General features: G+C 46.7%; 1 protein-coding gene across 7 annotated transcripts in view; it reads left to right on the top strand.

Annotated features, from left to right (window-relative positions):
• Positions 1-21,527, top strand: part of YOD1 (YOD1 deubiquitinase) — a 30,836-nt gene extending 9,309 nt beyond the window's left edge. The window contains exons 3-8 of one of the 7 annotated variants that reach the window (XM_053909101.1): positions 3,409-5,811; positions 5,934-6,003; positions 10,649-10,844; positions 14,722-14,906; positions 17,368-17,545; positions 18,762-21,527. In XM_053909101.1, coding sequence (XP_053765076.1) covers positions 14,802-14,906; positions 17,368-17,545; positions 18,762-20,338 — 1,860 coding nt within the window. In that variant the 5' untranslated portion in view covers positions 3,409-5,811; positions 5,934-6,003; positions 10,649-10,844; positions 14,722-14,801 and the 3' untranslated portion in view covers positions 20,339-21,527. Of the gene's footprint in view, positions 1-3,408; positions 5,812-5,933; positions 6,004-9,470; positions 9,648-10,648; positions 10,845-14,721; positions 14,907-17,367; positions 17,546-18,761 lie in introns of those variants that run through there. The other 6 variants (XM_019430193.2, XM_019430210.2, XM_053909102.1 and 3 more) reach the window with 6 other exon arrangements.
• The last annotated feature ends 93 nt before the right edge of the window (positions 21,528-21,620 follow it).

Genomic DNA, 21,620 nt, shown 5'->3' with positions numbered 1-21,620 from the left:
AGGGATGCTTTACCATGAAAGCTCAAGTACTGTGATCTAGCCTTCCTGCCTTGTGAGAAATAGAGCTACAAGTCATTAGGTCCCTGACATCTTGGAAATTTTGTTTCAAGTGCTAGTTACATGAAACGGATATTTACAAAAAGAACTTCTTCCCGGGAGGAAAATCGATTTTTTTGTTGTTGTTTCCTCATTACCCCTCCCATTAGTGTTTAGAAAGGAGTGTGGCTTGTACTCTTATTTAGTAATAACAGCAGAGCCTGCAAAGCAGGACTGACATATTTGGCAGTGGTATACGCCATGCTGCTTACATCTCTAAGCCTAAAAAGAGAGGTTCAATAGTAGAAAAGCAAGCACCTCAAATATTTTTTCTATTTAAAAAATTTGTTCGAACTTGGATTGCCTTTGTCTCTATTGTGTTTGTAGATTTTGAGGATATTTATCTGATGGGATCAAGTGCCAAGGCATCATAACATAGTTCCTTAGGCTTATTAAACTTAGGATTTCCCTATGTGTGAGTTAAAAGAAAATAATAATACTAAGTCAAGAATTCATGAGGAACAAGTTCTGAATGAATAGTCCTTTCTCTGCTTTAGTGACTGCCTCTCTCAACTGCTTCTCTGCCTTTGTGTCCTAAGATTTCCTTCTGTCCACCAACAGGGGTTTTCTGATCTTTCTTGAGAGCATTTATTCAATTGAAGGGCTTCATTAGTGAATCTTAAGATATCAGAGCAGGTGTCACAATGACTTGGCCGTGTTCTAAAATCCTGCAATTGAATAACTGCAGTAGGTTGAAAGCTATGAGTTTGAAGTTTGAAGCTTCCTCAGCCGAAAGTCAATGCTGAAGTTAAATACAAAATACGGACAAAATTTTTCCTGATAATCCCTTAATTGGCTCATAGAATCACCACAACAGTAAATCCAACACAGCTAGTGTTGAAAGAGTTTATGCTCACTCCTGCGGTGCAGCTCGGAGTTCCCCACCCACAGCAAGCAAGGGCGGTATACTAAGTACACTAGGTCCCCATCCACTGGTGGATCCTGGACTCCCAATTGCTGATTCTTCGCTTGTGTGAAGCTGTCAGAAGCACCCCTTAGTATCTCAGCCACCCATTCTGGGTTAGAGAGAGGTCTCCAGAGGAAAAGTCCCAAATGTTGGCTGTACTAAACCTGACCTCTTTCCTCATCTTGACCCAGGCCTGGCGATTCTTTCTTCAAAGTCTTCATTGTATGTTTGGCTCCCCACTGCTTCAGCAAGGAGGGGTTGTTTGAATTACCTAGTCTGACGTTACTGGATATAGAAGTCCCCAGCAACATCTTTCACATGATAATCAAGAAACAGCTACTATAAAATTTGTATCTAAAAAAAAAGCAGGGGTTGGGTGGGAATAATCTTGGAAATATAAGGTAAGAAGCAAATTATTTAATAATATATTTTTTCCGTCATCAATGGTGGGAGGATAGTAAAAAATTTGTCCGTGTTTATTTTTAAAATTCCAGATGGAAAATACTTTTTCAAGTAACCATGAATATTTCTAGCACAGTTCATTTCAGCTCTGTTGGATATTCATATTGAATTAAGTAGAAAATGTGTCCCTTATGGAATGAGGATAATTTTTTAGAGTCTATTATGTGGGATATTTCAGAAAATTATTCATCCTAATTGTGGATGGAACATTACACCTATTAGAATTCCAAACTTCTTTCTACTATGACTTTCGCATTGGAATTGATAAATCTTTCTCTTTGGAATTTTACAGTCTTGCATTACTTCTTTTAGAGCTTGAATATTATGGAGTAAAACTAATGAAGTTTTTAAGCCAAAACAACGAAGGTACAGACTGAATTATGTTAACCTTCTGCCAAAATGACTCTTCCCATTGGATCCATCCTTTAGCATCCGGCCTTATTTTTCTTACTCTTAATCTATAACAACGAAGACTGAGAAAATGATCTTGGATTTGGCTAGAAGCAGCCAAAGTCATAATTTATCTGCGATTAATTGTTCAGCAGTTTAATTTAACAAGCTTTTATTGAGCTTCTATTTCTTACAAAGTATGCTGTCAAATACCTTAGGATTTAACAAGGATAGTCATTCATTCAGTAAGTATTTTTGAATGCTAAGTTTCAGGAACTGCCCTAGGTGCTGGGTTTTTTTGGGTGGGGGTGGGGGGGTCCACAAACAGCGCTACAAAGAAATAGAAATACAGGTGCTATGAAGGGAATAACAGGGCAGGGAAATTCTAACTCAAAGTGGTGAATCTGGGAAAGTCTTTTGGCCAAAGTGACTATTTGAAACCTGAAGCATGAATAGGGGTTAGTCATTTGCGGAGTAAGAAGAGCATTCCAAGCGGGGGTATAGCATTTGCAAACCCTATATTGCAGGAGGAAAGGAAACCTCTTCCAGGCCAGTCTGGCCATAGCGTGATAAACAGGAAAAAAAAAAAAAAGGGACTTGAGATGAAGACTTTAGGAGAAAGCAAGGATCCAGATTTGCATCATCTATGAGCTATATTAAGCACTTACCTGAATACCTACTTGCCACATATTATTTGCTTGTTTATTTTATATGAGTGTCCCCAAGTAGTTTGTCCAAGGGCAGAGACCAGTTCTCCCTATTACCATTGTAGTCTCAGCACCTAGCAAAGTACTGGACACATAGCAGACATTCAATATATATTTGAGTGAATGAACATACGAATGAATGAAATCAATGTATAACTTTAATAGGACATGAAAGTCTATTAAGGAAAACATCAGATTTATGTTTCTCCAAGTTATTTTAACTGCTCTTCGGAGAATGGGTTGAAAGGGGCAAGAATGGAAGTGGAGGACCAGTTAGAAACAGGCTACTGCAGTGACCTATTTAAGTGATGATGGTAATAATTATAATAGTATTTGTTGAGCACTTACAACGTTGTGAGCCTTTTTCGTATATTAGCTTACATAATCTTCACAGCAATTCTGAGATGCATAGTTATTATTAAGATTTATTGAAAGGCATAAAGTCTGAAGGACAAAGAGATGGTGGGATAAACGATAGCAACAAAATTTTGGAAGCTAGCCAGCAGTTGGATGAGTGGTAACTGACCTAGCAGATTTGAAAGAGCTGACCCTAAGCTAGCAAGCCTATTTTTACCATGGAGGCCCCGGCCCTCAAAAATTCAAGAATTGGTGGCATTAGTAACCCTGGAGACAGGGGTGGGAAAAAAATCAGGAAGGTGGGTGAAGAGTCTGGTTAAGAAACAGTTAAGACCTCTCAGATCTTCTCTCCCACTCAGAACAACTAAGAACTTGCTACATCCCCTCTCAGGAGAGGGTAAAATAGGGTCTCTCTGTACTAAAACTAAGGGGATGAAGTGTTGTTTTTACATACTAAATGCTGAGAGCAACAACCTTCCTCTGCCATAGGCTCCAAGAATGCTAGCTGCCAGAACTGCGCCCTTCAAGAAGGATTTTGGAAAACTCTTCTCTGAAGGATCTGCTCTGAGGATTTCAATCAAGCCATCAAAAAAGAGTAAAGATACAGGCATCAGAGATTTTCCAATCAAATGGCCCTATGAGATTGCTCTGTAGCGAAGTCCATGGTCAACCAGCCCCAGCCAGGGCTTCAAATGTATCTTTTTGTTGACAAATTGTTGAATTTGAGTGGATAGCCAAGAATCATCCGACATGTGAAAATATTCTTTAATAAGAAACAGAAAAGCCAAAACAAATAGGAAAAAAAAAAGTAACTTGGAGAAAACATTCTATAGAGGCAGAAAAACACTAACACTATATATGTTCTTAAAGTAATAAGATTCTGCATCAATGAAACTCGAAGAAATGTAATAAAAATTCAGAGAACAAACAATAATTATTGGAAGTTAAAAATACAATAGCAAAAAGAAAATGCAATAGGAAGTTGTAAATACATTTTAAAAATCTCTCAGTAGCAAAACAAAACAGAAGTTGAGGTCCAGGAAGGTGTCCAATAACATCCAAATTATATAAGTTCCAAAAAGAAACAACAGAGAGAGAGAGAGAGAGAAAGTGGACAATAGGAATTCATCAAAGAAATAATTCAAAAAAAATATCCCAGAACTGAATGTCATGAGTTTCCAGATTGGATTTACTGAGTACCCAGAGTATAGATTCACTCCAACACACATCATTATGAAAATTCAGAATACTGGAAACAAAGAGAAAGTCTTAGATTTAGAATCATAGATACTTTGGGCTTTGCAACAGCAGCACCAAAATCTATCAAATACTGATCTAGAATTCTATACCCTGACAAACAATCAAATGAGAGGCTAGAATAGCAATACTTCAGACATGTAAGATCTTATGCGCTCTTTCTTGGGAAACGACTAGAGAATGTGTTTTATCAAACTGAGAGAGCTAACTCAGGAAAGAGGAAGATGTGAGATTCAAGTAACCCAACAAGAGAAGAGGTGAAAGGACTTTTCCCAGTAGGACGATGAAGACACATATGAAAATGACAGCCATGCAACAGACTAGATAACAACATATCCAGATGGAAGCAAATCAGAATGTTCTGGAAAATGTTTCTCCAGGATGAAACTACTACTACCTCTGAATGTACTGAGAGGAGATTTACACAGTGGGCAAGAGTAGACGGACAAAAAAGATAAATGGAATTGGAAAAGTAAACATAGCATATCTCAGAGCCCACCTGTCAATAGCATTTTATTTACATGCAGAAGCAGAGAATCAAATCAGACATTTTGACTCCAGAGACACCTAAGTGTCATATATTTGAATGCTGATGGGCATTATTTTAGTAGAAAGGTCAAAAAGATGATGTAAGAGAGAGGACTGCAAAGGTAGAGAGTCTATGAGATGAGATCCAGAGCATATGCGGACGGTGGGGTTTTATTGGAAAAACATTTTCTTTGTCGTCCCAAGAGAGAAGAAGAAAATGAGTACAAAGGAAAGCAGGTTTGTAAATGTGATGGGAACGGGAAGGCACAGTGTAACAGGATGTCAAAAGATAAGATTTAGAAAAAAATAATAAGCAAAATCGTGGCAATAGATGGGTTATCCATCAGTACGATCTCAAAAAAAAAGGGGAAGTTTAAAATTTAGGACATTTTTCTTAAGTAAAGCACTTCAGTTGCCAAAAAGTTCATCATCAGTTTGGCATTAATATATAACCACTATAAGTAAGACAATAGAAGAGTTATACACAGAAATATTCGATGTTCTTCATGAATTCAAATTTTACAGGGTGAGAAAAAGGACAGTTACACCCTAGTGGGTTCAATTCAGAGATGTACGCTCTGCATCAGATTACAGTGAAGCAGCACCTAACATCCCATTCCAAAAGAAGATGGTACTTGAGTTGAATCTTGAAGGAAAAATAAGACTAAGCCAGGAGGACATCATGGGAATGGGTCCAAGCAGAGGGTACAACATGTGCAAAAGTCTCAGAAGCATGAATGTGTGGCAGTTTCAGAAATATTAGATTGACTGTAATAAACAATATAGATGACTACGTGACAGGAAGAAGCACGTAGGGCCTGCTCACGAAGGTCTTTCTATGTCACATAGGGTCTTTGAATTTAATCCTGAGCACTATGAACTTGCACCCAAGAATTGAGACGATCAACCACCCACATAATCTATAAACCCACCTATAAAATGGAATATGTGAAACAAGACATTCCTGTCGTCTCTTCACATCTTCAGTGGTCCACAACCCTATAACTTGTGCAGTCCTGAAGCTGAATAGAGAGGAAGAAGAGCGGCAATGATCTCACAGGAGACAAGGGAGGATTGCTATGAAGCACGGAGCCTGGGTGAGAATAGGTATGGTGATGCAATTAGCTGGCATGGGGAAAGGGGAGAGAGGACATGTTGGTAGGGGCACAGAGAGCAAGATGAGCTCAATTTTGAACATGTTAAGATTTGACACTCTCTGATCCTAATAGGTGACTTCAGCCCTCAAACTTTCATTAGCACTGGAAGGAAAAGGACTGCCGAATCCTCCTAATTTCCATGGTAGGTGGGCCAAAGAGACACTGATCTCAAAAAAGAAAAACAAATCTACCCCTAAGTATTACTTAATGATTAATTTCAGAATTTCTTCGTCCAAACCCACTTAATTACACCCTTTAGTTCCCCTCTAATCATTTTAGGCTTAACACTAATACCACTTTGGTGAGAACTGGGTGATCTATTTGATGTCTTAATATGGCCTATCAATTCCAATTTGGTCTTATAGCCAAATTATAATCACCCGCATCTGAACCTCTCCCCAGCCGTTTTCTCTTTAAAGCAAACTCTTGCTACTACTTGAGGAATAAAAGCTTCCCTCTCCCTGATATGTTGGGAAAGCATTCGGAGACGCAGTATACAGTATCATGCTCAATATCATGAATATAGTGGGTACCCTGTGTCTCTTAAGGATGGTGGTAATACATGTTCAAAGTAACTTCATTATTCCTTTGGAGAGGAAAAGGAAGACACTGATAGGATGTGACTATAATGTGAATGAATAAGTATCATGAATGGTTAGAATGGACATCCACAGCTATTGTGCAGAGAGTTCAACTTTATAAGGGGCCCAAAGAGGAAAGATTAACCAATGACTGGTAACTTTGGTTTTGAATTAGTGTGTGTGTGTGTGTGTGTGTATGTGTGTGTATGTGCATGCGTGTGTGTGTGTGTAGGAAAAATGCACTTGTCTAGGGGAAATTAGATCTTTCAGTAGGAAGTTGTACTGAGAAAGGAAACCATAAACTAGCCTGTATCGGTCAAGGAGATGGGCACACCACAACAGCATACAGGATGGATGAGTCAGGTGAACTGGGCTGTAATTAGATTTCACGGTCAGGTCATCAAATAGGAATTCAATTGCTTTTCATCAAGAAACAACTACACACTTTCCTCCTCAAATGATGACCTACATCAACTACATAGCCTTAGTCTTTCAAGTGTTTCTGATTTTGAAGGACTCTCTTTCCCCTAGTCCAGGCCTCCTTTCCAACTCTCTTGGAACCTTTAGAGACTTGATATTTTTCCAAGCAAAACCAAAGAAAGCAAACCAAAAAAATTCCAGGGTAAGACACTTAAAGATAGAATGAGGAATACCAAATTCAGGACAGCAGTTCATTTCAGCAGGGGCATATGTGTGTTTTGAGGAGGTAGGAGGAAAGGGAGGGGCAAAGTATGTAAGTACCTTCAACTATAACATTCTATTTCTTGAACTGGGTGTTGGTACAATGGTGTTTGTCATGTTGGTACAATGGTATTGGAAATATTTCATAATTTTCAATAAGACATGTCTAAAAGGAAAGAGAGGAACAGAACGATCATTTTATCTATGTTCCTACTTCTACCTGTGAAAAGATGAGTCCTTCCTATTATACTAATTTTAAATTTTTTTAAATGTTTTATTTATTTTTGACAGAGAGAGAGAGAGAGAGACAGAGCATGAGTGGGGGAGGGTCAGAGAGAGGGAGACACAGAATCCGAAGCAGGCTCCAGGCTCTGAGCCGTCAGCCCAGAGCCTGACGCTGGGGCTCGAACTCACAGACCGCGAGATCATGACCTGAGCCGAAGTCAGACGCTCAACCGACTGAGCCACCCAGGCGCCCCAAATACTAATTTTATTATAAACTGAAAAACTGTTCACAAGCAAGACGGTGCCTGCTATCATCTTTGAAGTTAATGCTCATAAGTCAAATTCATTTTTCTAGCAAATGTTCAAATCACACACGTATGAAGCTGGGTCAACTTCAGCGATTCCATCCATGGGTGTGACTCTCGTTGCACTGAACCCCTGATGTGCAGCTGCCTTTCCTGTTTGGTTACTCCTGTGACATCATACATGTTTACGTGACACACCACAAAGAGAGGTCATCACCCTTAAATGCTCAGTTAGCTCGTTCAGTTGTGATAGTGTATTGGTTATCCCAGGCTTCCTCGGTCCTCCTTCCTCCTCGACTAGTCCTGCCCCATTTCTCCTCTCTCTTGGCCCCTGTACTTCTTATTTCCTACCCAACCATGATTACAGGAAGAGAAAAGATGAAAGCCATGCGTCATCTTTTTAATAAAAGGTGTGAATGGCTACAAGACAGAAATGAGATAGGAAAGCTTTAATCTAATTGTTAGAATTAGACCTGCAAATTATCTGTGTATTTCACGTTTCCCACTTGGGAATTTGTCCAAAACGGAGGCTGACTAGCATTATACTGATGCATGGCAAGCTTGGCGTCGTAATGCCTGAATTGAAATCCCCGCTCTGCTGCCTCCTGGCTACATGATCTTGTGCAAGTTATTTAACCTCCCTGTAAAATTTGGATACTAATGGCGCCTACTTTTTCGAAGTTGAAATAAAGGTTGCATGGAATAATGCACGAACACACGTAGCACAGCATAATCCCTAGTACACAGCAATTGCTCAATAAATGTTGGCGATCATTATGTGCATTGATTTTAATTTTTCTCCCTGCCCTTTTGGCATCAAGGATGGCCTATATCCAGGAAAAACCAGCTTCCAGGCAAAAAAAAAGTCCTTTCTGGTAAAAGTGGCCTCCATACCCGGGGGGGAAGTTTTTTCCTGAAAGCTGTGATTTCTTCCACCTACTCCCATCTCCCTATTCTCCTCAGGTTGTTTTAACAGCAGATGCAAGGAATCTGCCTATGGAAGGAGACAGGTTGCTAAGCTGGTTGGTAGCTTGTTTTGTTTTCATTTCTTAATACTCATTGCCACCTTTCAGGCACAGCCAAAAGAGATCAGAGACCCAAATGACAGCATGCATGTTCCCTCCTTCGAGGCCATCCAGTCACTTTTTCCTCAGGAAAGGGACCCCCTTGGGAGAGAAAGTGGCTTCACGCCCCCCAGAAATAAATGAGGTCAAGAAGCTCATTGCCAAACAGTGGGGCAAGGGTGTCTCCGCTCCAGCACCCCTAGGCTCAGTCACCTTTTCCAGCAGTCCTGAGGACAGGGGCTAGTAGTAAGAGCTGCTAGGAAAAGGCTTGAGAGCAAAAGTGCTTGCGAACAACTAGAAAAGCTACTAACAAAACTGGCCACAGTGGATCTTAACTTGGAGAATTCAGGGGAATCCTTGCCCCGCCAGTGAAGGAAGGCAGCTCTAGATAGAAAACCAAGTTTCAAACAGACATAGAAAAGCATACCGCCTGTCTGTGTTTCTTTACAGTCAAATTTTAAAATAGTATCTTTTGCCTACTCCCTCCAGGCCAACTCTCCTCTTCCAGTCTCAGCCCAAAGGAGTCTTCTCCTTCCAGCCCTCCTATTTCTTTTTCTTTTTCTTCCTCCCCCCCTGTTTTTTTTTAAAGGGCTCTTTATTGGCTCTAACCGGGGAAGGGGAGGGCAAGAGATGATTGGCTACGGAGCGGAGGGAAGGGGGGGGGAGAGTCCCGCCCATTTCCCTCCCACACCCTCCCTCCCGAAACAGCTGGAATGAGAAGTAGGGAGGGAAAGCTGCCGGGATTGGCTGTGAGTCAGTGGCAGGGTGGGGTGGGGTAGCACTGATGAAGCATTTACCTGTCCAGGTAAGTCTGGAGGAGGTCAAAAGAAGAAAACAGTGGAAGGCAGGGGAGGCAGTCTCTGTCTCCGTCTCTGCCCTTTGAAATAAAAGGGTCTTCCTTTCTTCTCTTCAGCCCCTCCTCCAGTGAAGGTGAGTTAATTACTAACCAACTATTGCTTATTCTGCAGCAAGAAGGGGTGCTTCGTGGAAAGTCAGGGCCACAGGATGTGCGGAGCCCTGTATAGAGGGAAGCTAGGGGGCTTCCCTCTCTGTTCCTTAACTCTCTGAGCCCACTCCGCAATCACAGTAGGCTGGTAGCTTCTGCAGATGGGACTGTTTTTGTGAGAGACCCGGGCTCGGATGCATTTTTTTGTTTGTTTGTTTCCATCTGCCTGTTTAGGTTGGATAAGCATATTTTGCAGACGACAAGGAAATAAAATGGGTTTGTTTTGCAGATTTCCATCTCTGACCAACTGAAATTGAGCTGTGATTTTGGAAAGGAATAGTTGGGAGCACAGGGAGTCAAAATGGGGGATCACCCAGGGGAGAAGAGTGCCATGGTTTCTCCGTTGCGTTTATAACAGGAAATTTGCCCATGGTTCTATCAACTCAATGTCTATAGTTCAAGAAAGGGTGCTGTGTGTGTGTGTGTGCAATAATGGTAGCGTGGCAATGGACCTCTCTGTGGACGTGTGTAAAGGTGTGAGCTGCGCTCGGCTGTGTGTAAGGGGATGTGAGGCTGGGAAAACTCCACCTCGGACTACCAGTTCGCCTTTGGAAAACCCATGAATAACCTGGTTGCAGAACGGAGTCTCTTTGGATTCGACTCAATTTTCCGACTTTGCCTGCTATTAGACACAGAGACTGACAAACACAAAGCTCCTCACCCGCTGTGCCGGGGCCTCACCCACATTAATAATATTTCACAGTAGTACCTCGAGTCGGGCGGGAGTTCTCCGGGGGGCTCAGGCCAAGTAGTGTGGCTGAGTCCACAAAGAAGAGCCAGACCCCTACGGTGGTCCTCCTTCAGGTGATAGTCTGTGTGGCAGGCTCACCTGTAGAGGTCAGTTCAGAGTAGCTTTATCCACCTCAGGGAGGGGAGGGGGCTAATGTCCTGGTCCCTAACTTTGCCTCTTTTCCTCTTGCTGCAGGAAAGAGCAAAGTGGGGAGACCCCAGCACCAGGCTCCCAGGGCCTGGCACATACAAGCCCTGAGCAAATATACTGGGTTTCCAGTCCTGGCAACTGGCGCTTGGTTTCAGCTTAGCCCACACCGCGGGACCAGCCCCCAAAACTCATTGACCGAGGGCTGCCGCAGATGGTGAACTTGTCGGTGACAAGATAGCCTGTAAGTGTCAGACAGAGCTCTTCTGTGCAGAAGATATTTCGACCCACCTTTTCCTGAAACCCATCTGTGAAATAGGAGATTCTAACGTTGACTAAACACACTCGGAAACTTGCCCATGTGCTCACGGAGAAGGACGTACACACAGGGCAGCTTTTAGTCCTTCCTGGTGTTTTTCTTAGGATGTTCCTCAGCCCGAGGCATATTTCTGGATAGTCGGCAAAAAGGAGAGATACTTGTTCTGAAAGAAATAGGTAATCTTGGGGCGCCTGGGTGGCTCCGTCGGTTAAGCGTCCGACTTCGGCTCAGGTCATGATCTCACAGTCTGTGAGTTCGAGCCCCGCGTCGGGCTCTGAGCCTGCTTCCGATTCTGTGTCTCCCTCTTTCTCTGCCCCCCCCCCCCAACTCATGCTCTGTCACTTTCCCTCTCTCAAAAATAAATAAACGTTAAAAAAAAATTAAAAAAAAAAAGAAATAGGAAATCTCTTTGACCAGTGGGGAGAGAGGTTGAGCTCTTGGAGGATACGGAGCTGGGCTCACAGGAGGAGGGTGACAAGGGGGCCTTGCGTCTGTTTAGAAGGTACAGAGAAGCCAAACAGGAATGGGGCTGGAGCCCGGCCCCTGCCCCATGCCAGAACTCCAAATGCTATTTATTTACTCTCCTCCAAGACTTGGCCGGTTTCAGTGGAGCAGTTAATATTTAACACGCTTTTGCCTGAGTGGCCCTGACTATAGGCTGTGCATATGTCCTTCACCCATTTCCTCCTCCTCTCAGATCCCCCAAAGAGGTCAAGGGTCAAAAGATACCAAACTCTCACCCTGAGTGTTTTGCTTGTTTCTCAAAAGGCTTCTTATCAGGTCGAAATACCTCAAGTTTCGATGGCTGCCCTGAAAGAGCCCCCAAGTTTCAAGGTTGTAAAGTTGGTGGATAGAAATGCAGCATCCAGGTCAGGCCAGAGTGCTGAGAGAGAGAGTGGAAGGGGGAGAAGAAGAAAAGACTCTTACAGTCTATGTTCTTTGGATCAGAAAACTAGGTGCGGAGCCGGGATGCAAGCACTCATCCGACTTTGGTTTCAGGCTCAGATTCACCTCTGCGGTGATTACGCAGTGCCGGATGCCACGATCTCCAGGGGCATTTGGTGGCGTTTGTTTACTCTGGAAACATCTGTTGTTGGGCCAAAAAAGCTTGCCTGGAAGCACAAAGCTGAACCAGATAATTTAGAGGGTTTCAGGTGTGAAGTAAAAGGAGAAAGGTGATCTTAGGGCTTTTAGTGTTTAGTCAGGGGAAGCCAATGGCCCTTCTTCAGGTACAACGTGGCCCTCTTGCCATCTCCGAGATGCCTTCTGGAGGGACCGGGATCCACAGGCTGCCCTGTATATGCAGTTGTAGGTTATTCGCTACTTCCCTTAGGAGACACCAGTAGAAAGAGACCCAGATTTGTCATCTGTCAAAGAAGAAAATACCGCATGTTGCCTAAGTTATCGGGCTATTTGGAAGATCTAATAGGCATATCTGAAAGTGTAAGCTAGACCATGTTTTTGTTTTGTTTTGTTTTTGAAGCAGTGCCATTCATATTGTTTCTCTCCCTCCCAGCTACTACTGTAGGCTATCCTTAGTTCCAAAATGAAAGTGTGATGGGTTGCCCTGGGAGGAAGGAGAGGCTAACAATCCATCATAAAGTCTGAAGAGTACTTGGAAGAACAGGGTGGTAATTGTCTTTGAAAGGCAGAGGCATCATCTGGTCACCCGTTCACAACATTATATTAACTACAGTGATTAATACAGTACTAATATTTATTGCTCCAACGTTGATAAAACTGGAGCCCAAACCTAGACCCTTGGATTTACACTGACTGCTTGGAAGCAATGCCTTTGTCTTATAAAGTGTTGCTTGCCCCATCCCTGTTAGGTGCTCATGAATGTTAGTTTAGCTGAAGGCATTGCCCAAATTCCACTGAGTCGTATATTCTCAGGGAAATAAACTACTTAAGAAAGAGTCTGTAATAATAGAGCAAAAACAACAACAAAAAAAGTGGTCTTCCAACAGCTTAACTCAACAGATGCTAGAACAGATGGCAAGTTTATTCATCCAGCATTTTTCGAGTGCCTTCTGTGTGCCTAAGCTTATGAGAAATGGATCTCTTTTGCTATAATGGCCTCAGCCCTACAGAATGTTAGGGATGAGTTAGTATCCTCTGAATCTAAGCTGTCATGAATGGAATGGATAGCTGAGGAGACTGAACTTCATCCACATGACTCCTCATGTTTCTGTCTTTGGGGTTCTGGGTATTGGGAAAGAAACGTCACGAAGAAGACTGAAGAGCTATCTTACCCAATGCTGATTTATCACTGGGCTCCTTTGGTGTGTCTGTCCCCTGTGGTCCTGTCCCTATCTCCTGAGAGGCTCTGGACCCTTATGAACTCCATGTGTCTGGCTCATTGGGATTTTTTCCTCTTCTTTCCCCGTTGTCCTGCCCCTCCCTACCTGTCCCATTTGCAGACCTTCCCCCCAAATCGGCCTTGTGCTGGTCAGCTCTACAGCATTGGCAGCTGACTCACCCAGCACAGCCCAAACCTGACTTGGCAGTGGAAGAGGTTATGGGTAGAGGCCAAAGAGACAACCTCCCTGGAATCCAAACCCCGGGTCCCAAGATCTCCAATTGAACACATTTTTTTCTATGACTTTTTACTTAGTAAAGGGGGAGAGGGGTGGGGAGTAGAAAAGGTGATAGAAAATATAAAATGGTGTCACAGGAAAAATATAGATTCTAATCCTAGCTCTCTCCAAACTCCCTATCTGACCTTGGAACTGGCTTTTAAACTTAATTTTTCCAGAATTTTATTTCAACATAGGAGAGCCCCATCTGGCCTTTCTAGACTTTGCGATTTTCAGAAGGAAAATGGTACCGCCTTCCTTTGCTCTTACTATTGGCAGAGTGAATTTGAAACTCTTTTTCCCTACGAGTTGGAATTGGGAGGAAGCTACACAGGCCTTTTCTCTCGTTTATTTGACAAAGATTAGGCAACCTTGCTGGAAATAAGTGCAGCCTCAGAGTGGGTGGTACACAAGAGGGAAACTGGGTTTGTATCAACCTGTGTGAGTTACATAAGAAGCTCCCAGACCAGGGAGATGATGGTGGCCCTGGTGGCAGGGGCTGTTGATGATATTGGCTATGACAGCAGCTAACAGTTACTGCACAGTGTTTTACGTGAAGTATCTCAGTATATGTCCATGACAACCCTATGCGGTTGGTGTCGTTGAGGGCCCCGTTCCTTCTCCCCCACGTAACCCAAACCCTTCTTTTCTAAACTCTTGTTCCCTTACGTCAGTTTACTTTGATCCTCGAAGGACCTTGTCTTTTTCTTATGACAAGAACAGTAGCAGTTAGTCCTTTATTCATCGAGCATTTACTTCCAACTAAGCTGCGCAAACTGTTCTCATGTAATCCTTGCGTTAACCCTACCTAATGAGAAAAACCGAGTCAAAGAGTAATTTGCCTCAAGTCACATAACTGTAAATGCAAGCGGGATTTGAATCCAGATCTGACTTCCTCCAGAACCCACGTTATGAACCCCTTCCTATTTATTGCTTGTGGTCCTGGAAATGTAGCCTAAGCTCCCCGACGCAGAGAAAAAAAGCAGCTAAGACAAGTGTGGAGTTCCCTCTCTGACTAGACTGCTTCTGCACCTGCTGAGCCCGTCCTCCTGCATGTGTGTGAGCCCGCTTCTGCGTCCTTCCACGCAGGCGGGGAGGTGTGGGGAACCGCCGTGCACGGCCCCTTCCAGCTCTCTGCTTGCTTGGTGTCCCTGCCGCCGCGCCCCGGGGGCCCGGGCAGAGCCTGGCCCGCTCACACGTGGCTTTGATTCTTGTCTTTTCAGGCCGGCTTGGGACATTCTTCACTTCCCTTCACTTCCCCTCTGGGAGCCCCTCTCACCGCCCCTGCACCTTGCTTCAGGCGATGCCCAGGAGCGAGCTGTGGCCAGCGGGGCCTGGCTCGGAACCCGTGACCCGCATCGGCAGCTGCGACAGCATCATGAGCACCGTGTCCACCCGCTCTGGATCTGTACGTACTCTCCGCCTTGCAGCCCGCCCCCCCTGCTTCTGTCTGCACGCCCGCCCCGCCCCGCCCCGCCCTGCCCACCGCCCGCCTGGCTGCTCCTTCGCTTTCATCTTCCTTGTCAGAGAGTGAATCACACCGGTTGGTATTTCTGCCTTTGAGTCACCCAGGTTCTCGAGAGAAAGGGTGGGACAGTCCCAAAGCGCAATGAGATGAGACTTGCTCCCAGCTTTCATTCACGGGGGGTGGGGGGCTAAGTTGAGGTGAGAGCCAGGGCCAGTGATCTGAGGTCCTGGTGGAAAGCAGAGGGTAGATCACCATAGCACTCACATTCCTGAAGCCTCCCTGCAGCCAGCAGGGTGCCTTCAATCTTTTACCAAGATCACAGAGGACAGAGTAATTAGGAGCCTGGGTTCTGGAGCCAAGCCGGTCTGAGTTCTCGATCTATAAGCTCTATGGCCTTGGGCAAATTATTGAATTTCTGTAACCTTCAGTCTCCTCCGTTTTAAGGTGGGATATAAGGTAAACACCGAGTCCTCCGGGGGGTGGGGGGAGTGAACGAGATGCGTGTGAAACACAAAACACTCAGCACACGCCTCTAAGTAGAAAAGAAATAGCCTTATCCAGGAGCATCGATTCAGAATCGCCCAAAGTCATCGTGTCTAACTGTTTGTGAGTGGCAGGTAACAAATTGTAATTTTTCTGGGGATGAATTTAAGTCAAGGTTGTTGTAAGGCTGGTGCGAAAGAGTACATCTGCCCTACATCCAAATGGAAACATTCCTTTACTGTTGGTGTTCATTGTATACCTAATAACCTAATAACCCTTGAGAATTTATACTTTATTGCTCTATATCCTACAGAGGTACTTGAAAATTTAAGGATGCTGAAGATCTCTACCAAATGTCAAGGACTTTTAATATAGCCAGTGAGTTTTGATATGTAAAAATGGAGTAGAGAAAGCAGCACACGCACACACACACACACACACACACACACACACACACATACACACACACAATCCAAAGCGTGGGCAGCCCGTATATAATTTCTTGTTGACCTGAGATGGTGGGACCACAGAGACATCTTTCTGTTTCTGTTAGGCTGAGGCCAATACGAGCAGTTACATACTACTGGACACAGAGTGTGGCACGGATTAAAGATCTGCAAGGTGAATCCTCCACAAAGGAGAAATTCAGAGTTGGTTTATCTTTGGCAAAGCTATTTTGGGAAGAAGAGGGCCGTAAAGAAGATTTTGTTCAGGGAACCCCTGGAATCGGCTTCAGGGCTTCCATGGGCTACATTTGTAGCTTCCTTTGACAGGTCGGCCTGCCAGATGGCCCTTTAAGGAGTCAGGGGAACTGGTGGGGTTATTCCAACAACCATCTCCTAGGGTATCTTTAGAGCTGTCTCAAATCTTTCCTGGCCATCTGAGTGGGTCTGGAGAATATATAACTCTGAAGTATCTTAAATATTAGGAAGAGGGATGAGATAGATGCCAGGAGGAAACTCAGGCCAAGTTTCTTACATTTCCATTTGCCCTTTTGGTTTTCCCTTCAACCTTCAACTTTAGAGAGCAACTATCCTATGGATCTTCCTGGCCTTGCTGACCGTGGGCAGCAACCATTTAAAAGGGCCGTAACACTTTTCCCCAAATACCCCTATGTGCTTTTTCATCATGACGGTTATTTACTTTAATATCTACTTGATATTTCACACTAAGTTCCTTTCCCCTCCTCCCATACCCGTCCGGTTTCTCCACCCTACCCACCTCTAGTTAATATTTGCTTAAGAAATGCACACTTATTTGAATGTTAGCCAGAGCCAAATGCCATCAAGAAAGTAAATACACAAAGGAAAAAAAAATCCTGTATGGAATGCATTTCAAAGTCAAGTGTAAATTATTTGGTAAATTTATCTGTGGCTACTCATACCACTGTTGCCACTGGCCGGATAGCCAGTGGCTGGCTGCGTTTCTTGTTTGTCCTTATACTGTCCTTGACATACCAGATCAAGTGTGCAAAAGTACTCTGACAAGTTAATACCATTGAAGTTTAAGGTCAAGTCATTATGTTACCCATGTAATTCAGAGCTAAATCGGAGACACGTAGAGGGATATGCTTGTGCCGGTCACACACAGGAACTAGAATCAGAACCCGGGACTGCTTCTGATCTGTTCCCCTAAGCGTCCCACCCAGGACTGGGTGGAAAAGGCCAGCTGCCATCTGCCTGCCCAGCACTGGGCGCTGGTGGGCCCACAGCCGCCAGTCTCCTCCCTGTCCGGTGCTCGCAGTTTCTCAGGAGACAGACAACTCCCGCAAACTTGCGGAGTCGCCTCCTGGAAAGGTTTCCAGCCCTTCAGCATTCCTTCCAGACACAGGGTGGTTCTCAGCCCCACCAGTTTCTGCGGAGCTCCCTCTCACAGCTCCCTCTCTCCCTCTCTCTCTGTCCTCCACGCCTCATTCCAGAGTGACGGCAGCTACGACTTCCTGTCCGCAGAAGAGAAGGAGTGTCTGCTCTTCCTGGAGGAGACCATCGGCTCACTGGACACTGAGGCTGACAGCGGACTGTCCACTGACGAGTCTGAACAGGACACAGCTCCCCGCGGCCCCCGAGCCCTGCCTGTCACCCAGCCTGCCCCTCAGGGTAAGAGAGACCATCTGGGGTGGCACCACTAACAAACCCAGAAAGCCAGGACATTCTTGTGGCTGCTTTGCACCCTGTTTGCCCTCTCCTCTGAAGGTCATAGGCAGAAGGAACGACAGCACTCCTCTCCACGCCCCTGGCTAGAAATAAGCCATGTCCCGCAGAGGAGAGACTGCGGACAAGCCGGCGTCCTCTGTCTTTCTCTGAAGTCTCAGAGGCCTGGGAGGGAAAAAGGTTTGACTAGCTCCCGTTCTCTCGCAGAAATGCTGAAAAGACATGACCGCAGAGGTTCATGGGAGGGGTTCAGAGAAGGGTGGATGGTTGCTCTGGGGACACGAAGTGAGTCTGGAGAGCTAATCTGGATGCTCCAGGAGGATGAGGCTGCAAGAGATAAGGGGGAAGGGCCCCCTGAACTTCAGTGGGTGGCACCTCGAGGCTCTTGTGAGAGGGGGTGGAAAGCCAGTGGTGTTGAGGCTCAGTAGAAGGGGGACAGGATGGCACATGAGTGTGGCCATGAGGGTGGGGCCATATGTCCCAGAGTGAGGGGGGCACTTTACTCCTGAAGACAGCCCCACTGCTATCAGGATTGCAATCATTGATTTATTCGTTTAGCAAATATTTACTGACAGTGTGTTAGAACCTCCATGGAGATAGAGGTGTAACTGGGGACAAAGACTTCACTGCTCCCTGAGACTGATTCCCTGGTCCGTGGGCCTAATGCACCTGCTGGAAGGAAAGAGCCCACGTTGCTCACTCGTGTGGGGACGGCTGTGGCCATTCCAGAGCCATTCACGTGTTTATAGAAAGTGAAGGTGGAGGAAGGCGGAAGTCTGGTCAAATCAAGAGCAAATCTGCTGTTCATGGACTCAGTTGCTTGGGAGCCCCGAGATAGCTAGAGGGAATCTCTCCCCCACCCTGGTGCTTCTGTAGAAGCTTAGAAGGAGCCCGAGTCAAGGACCTGGAGTTATAGGAGGCTGCTCTTTCCCCAACCATTGTGAAAAAGTAATCCTAGGTTGAAGGGAACCTGCTCAGATCGATCTGTCAGTGTGAATGATAGACATGCAACAGGGCGGCTCCTTTAAGAGCAAAGAATCAACCCAAAACAAAACCCACTGCTAAGTGGAGACCAGAGTTCGGGAGGTATTAGCTTTGCCCCCGGCAGCAGGGTTCTCACCTCTGTCCACTCTTCTTTGCCCGTTCTCCTGGGCCCTCACAGGATATCCAGGGGAGAAGATCGTCCCACAAGGACCGGAGCCAAGGACAGGGACTCAGTCCAGCTCACCCCATCTGCCTGAACCCGAAGGCCTGGGCCTCAGGTCTGGCTCCCATAGCCTCCCCAGAAATATCCACATCGGCAGGAAGCGGAACCCCGGGGAAAGCACCACTCGGACGAATAGCCACATCCCGGGGGAACCTGAGGGGCTTGTCCCAGAGCCCAAGAGAGAGCAGGCCGGCCAAAGCGGTGAGCCCAGCCAGGCTCCGGCCGGCCCCCTGACGCCTGCCCTTGGGTTGGACACAGTACCCATCCCCCCACCAGAGGCCTTTCAGGACAGCCAGCCAGAGCAGTGTGGGGAAGGCGGCCTGGGCGTCCCCAGGCCAGGGCTGCAGAGCCATACGCCCCGGCTCCATTCGTCACTCAGCCCCCAGGAGAGGAAGGAGACTCCTTCAGCGGCCATGTCCCAAAAAGCCAGTGAGAAGGGCTCAACAGGGGGACCGGGGCAGCCTCAGCCTCCTCCCGCCGCGTCATCTCAGAGCGCAAGAGCCAGAGATGCTCCCATCCCGTCAGGGGGGGACCCCAGTGCCCGGCCAGCGCCCTCCACAGCTCCCAAGCCCCGGAAGCTGCCACCCAATATCGTTCTCAAGAGCAGCCGAAGCAGTTTGCACAGTGAGCCCCACCACTGGTTGTCTCGCCACTCCGAGGCCACCGCGGGAGACTCCGGCCTGGCCTCCTCCTCGCTGCAGGAGCAGAAGAAAGCGCGCCGGGAGGCCCTGGAGAAGCTGGGGCTCCCCCAGGACCAAGATGAACCTGGCCCCCACTTAAGTAAACGCACCAGCTCCACCCGATTCAAGGAGACCCATGCCCAGGCCTCCTTCCAGGCTCCAGCCCCGGCCCCGGCTCAGCCGACGCGGCCTGCTCAGGGCACAGCCGCTGCGCCTGCCGGAGGGAAGGCTCCGGCTCCCGCTCCCACTCGGGGACCTTCTCCAGCGAAGCCTCTGGCTCCGACTCCAGCTCGGGGTTCTTCTCCGGACAAGGGGTTGATTCCCGCCCAGGAGCCCACTGCAGGCAAGGTTCCAGCTGCCAAATCCATGCCGATTCCTATCCCCAAAGCCCCTGGGGCAGGTGGTCCTCTGGCTCAGGCAAAGGCGGACTCGGGGCTCACTCTCCGGGAGAGCAACGTCCCTGGCCTGAGACAGATGAGCTTCAAGTCCAACACTCTGGAGCGTTCGGGTGTGGGGCTGAGCAGCTACCTCTCGGCCGAGAAAGACCCCAGTCCCCAAACCAGCACCTCTCTGGGTAAGGGCTCCTTCTTGGACAAGGTGTCTCCCAGCGTCTTGCGTAACTCAAGGCCCCGGCCTGCCTCCCTGGGCACAGGGAAGGACTTCGCCGGGATCCAGGTGGGCAAATTGGCTGACCTGGAGCAGGAGCAGAGCACCAAGCGCCTGGCCTTCCAAGGACAGAGCCGTGACAAGCTGCCTCGACCCCCCTGTGTCAGTGTCAAGATCTCCCCAAAAGGAGTCCCGGATGAGCACCGAAGGGAGGCCCTGAGGAAGCTGGGACTGTTGAAGGAGTAGTCGCTGGCCACCAGCATGGCCCCGCCGTCCCCGTCTCACCCTCTGCCATACAGGAGGCTCAGGTCCTCTCCCACCCAACAGCCCGGGGCTCGGACAAAGTGGGCTTCTCTCCAGCGTGCACCTCTCTCTGAGGCCAAGGGGTGGAAGAGACTGGATTCCAGCGGACGCGCGTGTTTGTATTCAGAGCGGTTGTGTCACTGAGTGCCTGCCCAAATCATCCTGAAGATGATTTCCACAAGACGGTGTGTGTGTGTGTGTGTGTGTGTCCATGTACTATAGGCTGTATATATCATTGAAGCTATTTATATGACACAAGGAGTCATTGCTCAGAGTTCTGCTTGTGTTGGAGATTTTCTTCCACTGGGTAGGGTTCAGCCCAGCCAGAACTAAGGGGAGAAGGTGGGGGGGGGGGGCTGAGTCTGAGGAATAAAATGTCAGCTGAGACAATGGATTGCTGGGGACATTAGGCAAATGCAGTGTCATGTGAAATGTGGGTCCCCCAGAATCCCTGCGTGGAAGGGGACTGGCTCGTCCCTTGGTTCTGGACTTCTGGACACCCCGGTCCCAAGGTTAGGGCGCGTCCCTGTAGCTAAAACTGTCCATTGACCGAGAACAGAAGTGCTCTGGTTGGCCTGCGAAGGCAAGATGGGTGACCGCACAGCTCACGGCCACTGGGAAGGACCCCTGTCCATGGGCTTGATGCATTTATAATAAACCGTGTGGTGGCCCCTACCGGGGACATTCCTATTCTTCCGCTCCCACTCTCAGCCTGCATGTGACTGACCCCAGGGCCGGGCCAACAGTGAGATGGGAGTCTGAGCCCAGAGACTTTATAAATACCAAAGAACTGTTTGAGGCCTTACCTATGCTACTGCACATAGATTTTTTTTCAGTTTCTATGGGAAGGCAACACCATACATTCTCTGCTAGTCACTCACAGAATATCAGAGCTGGGAGGAATCTTAGAGACAAGACTCTTGTGACCCACGCTGTTGGGGAAGGGAAGGGAGTCATCTGCGGTCACTCTGCCATTCAGCGACAGAGCCGGGACCCTGGCTCCTCATTCCATGCTGCACGCTGCCTCCCTGAAGCAGTGCTTCTGTACGTCTACACAGCACCCTGTGGATCAGGAGTCACCATCAGAGGCTCAACCCCAAAGCCTAGAGAGATTAAATGTTGTTCAAGACCATATTGAGTGCTGTTTTTTCTACTGTGTCTTCGGAAAGTAGCAATATAGTCATTTATTAATCCAAATTCCCTGACCGCTTTGTACAGCTTGAGA

The sequence above is a fragment of the Panthera pardus genome, unplaced genomic scaffold (assembly GCF_024362965.1).
Source record: "Panthera pardus isolate Hobbes unplaced genomic scaffold, ASM2436296v1 HiC_scaffold_21, whole genome shotgun sequence".
Lineage (NCBI taxonomy): Eukaryota > Metazoa > Chordata > Mammalia > Carnivora > Felidae > Panthera > Panthera pardus.
This window is presented reverse-complemented; position numbering and strand designations above follow the sequence as displayed.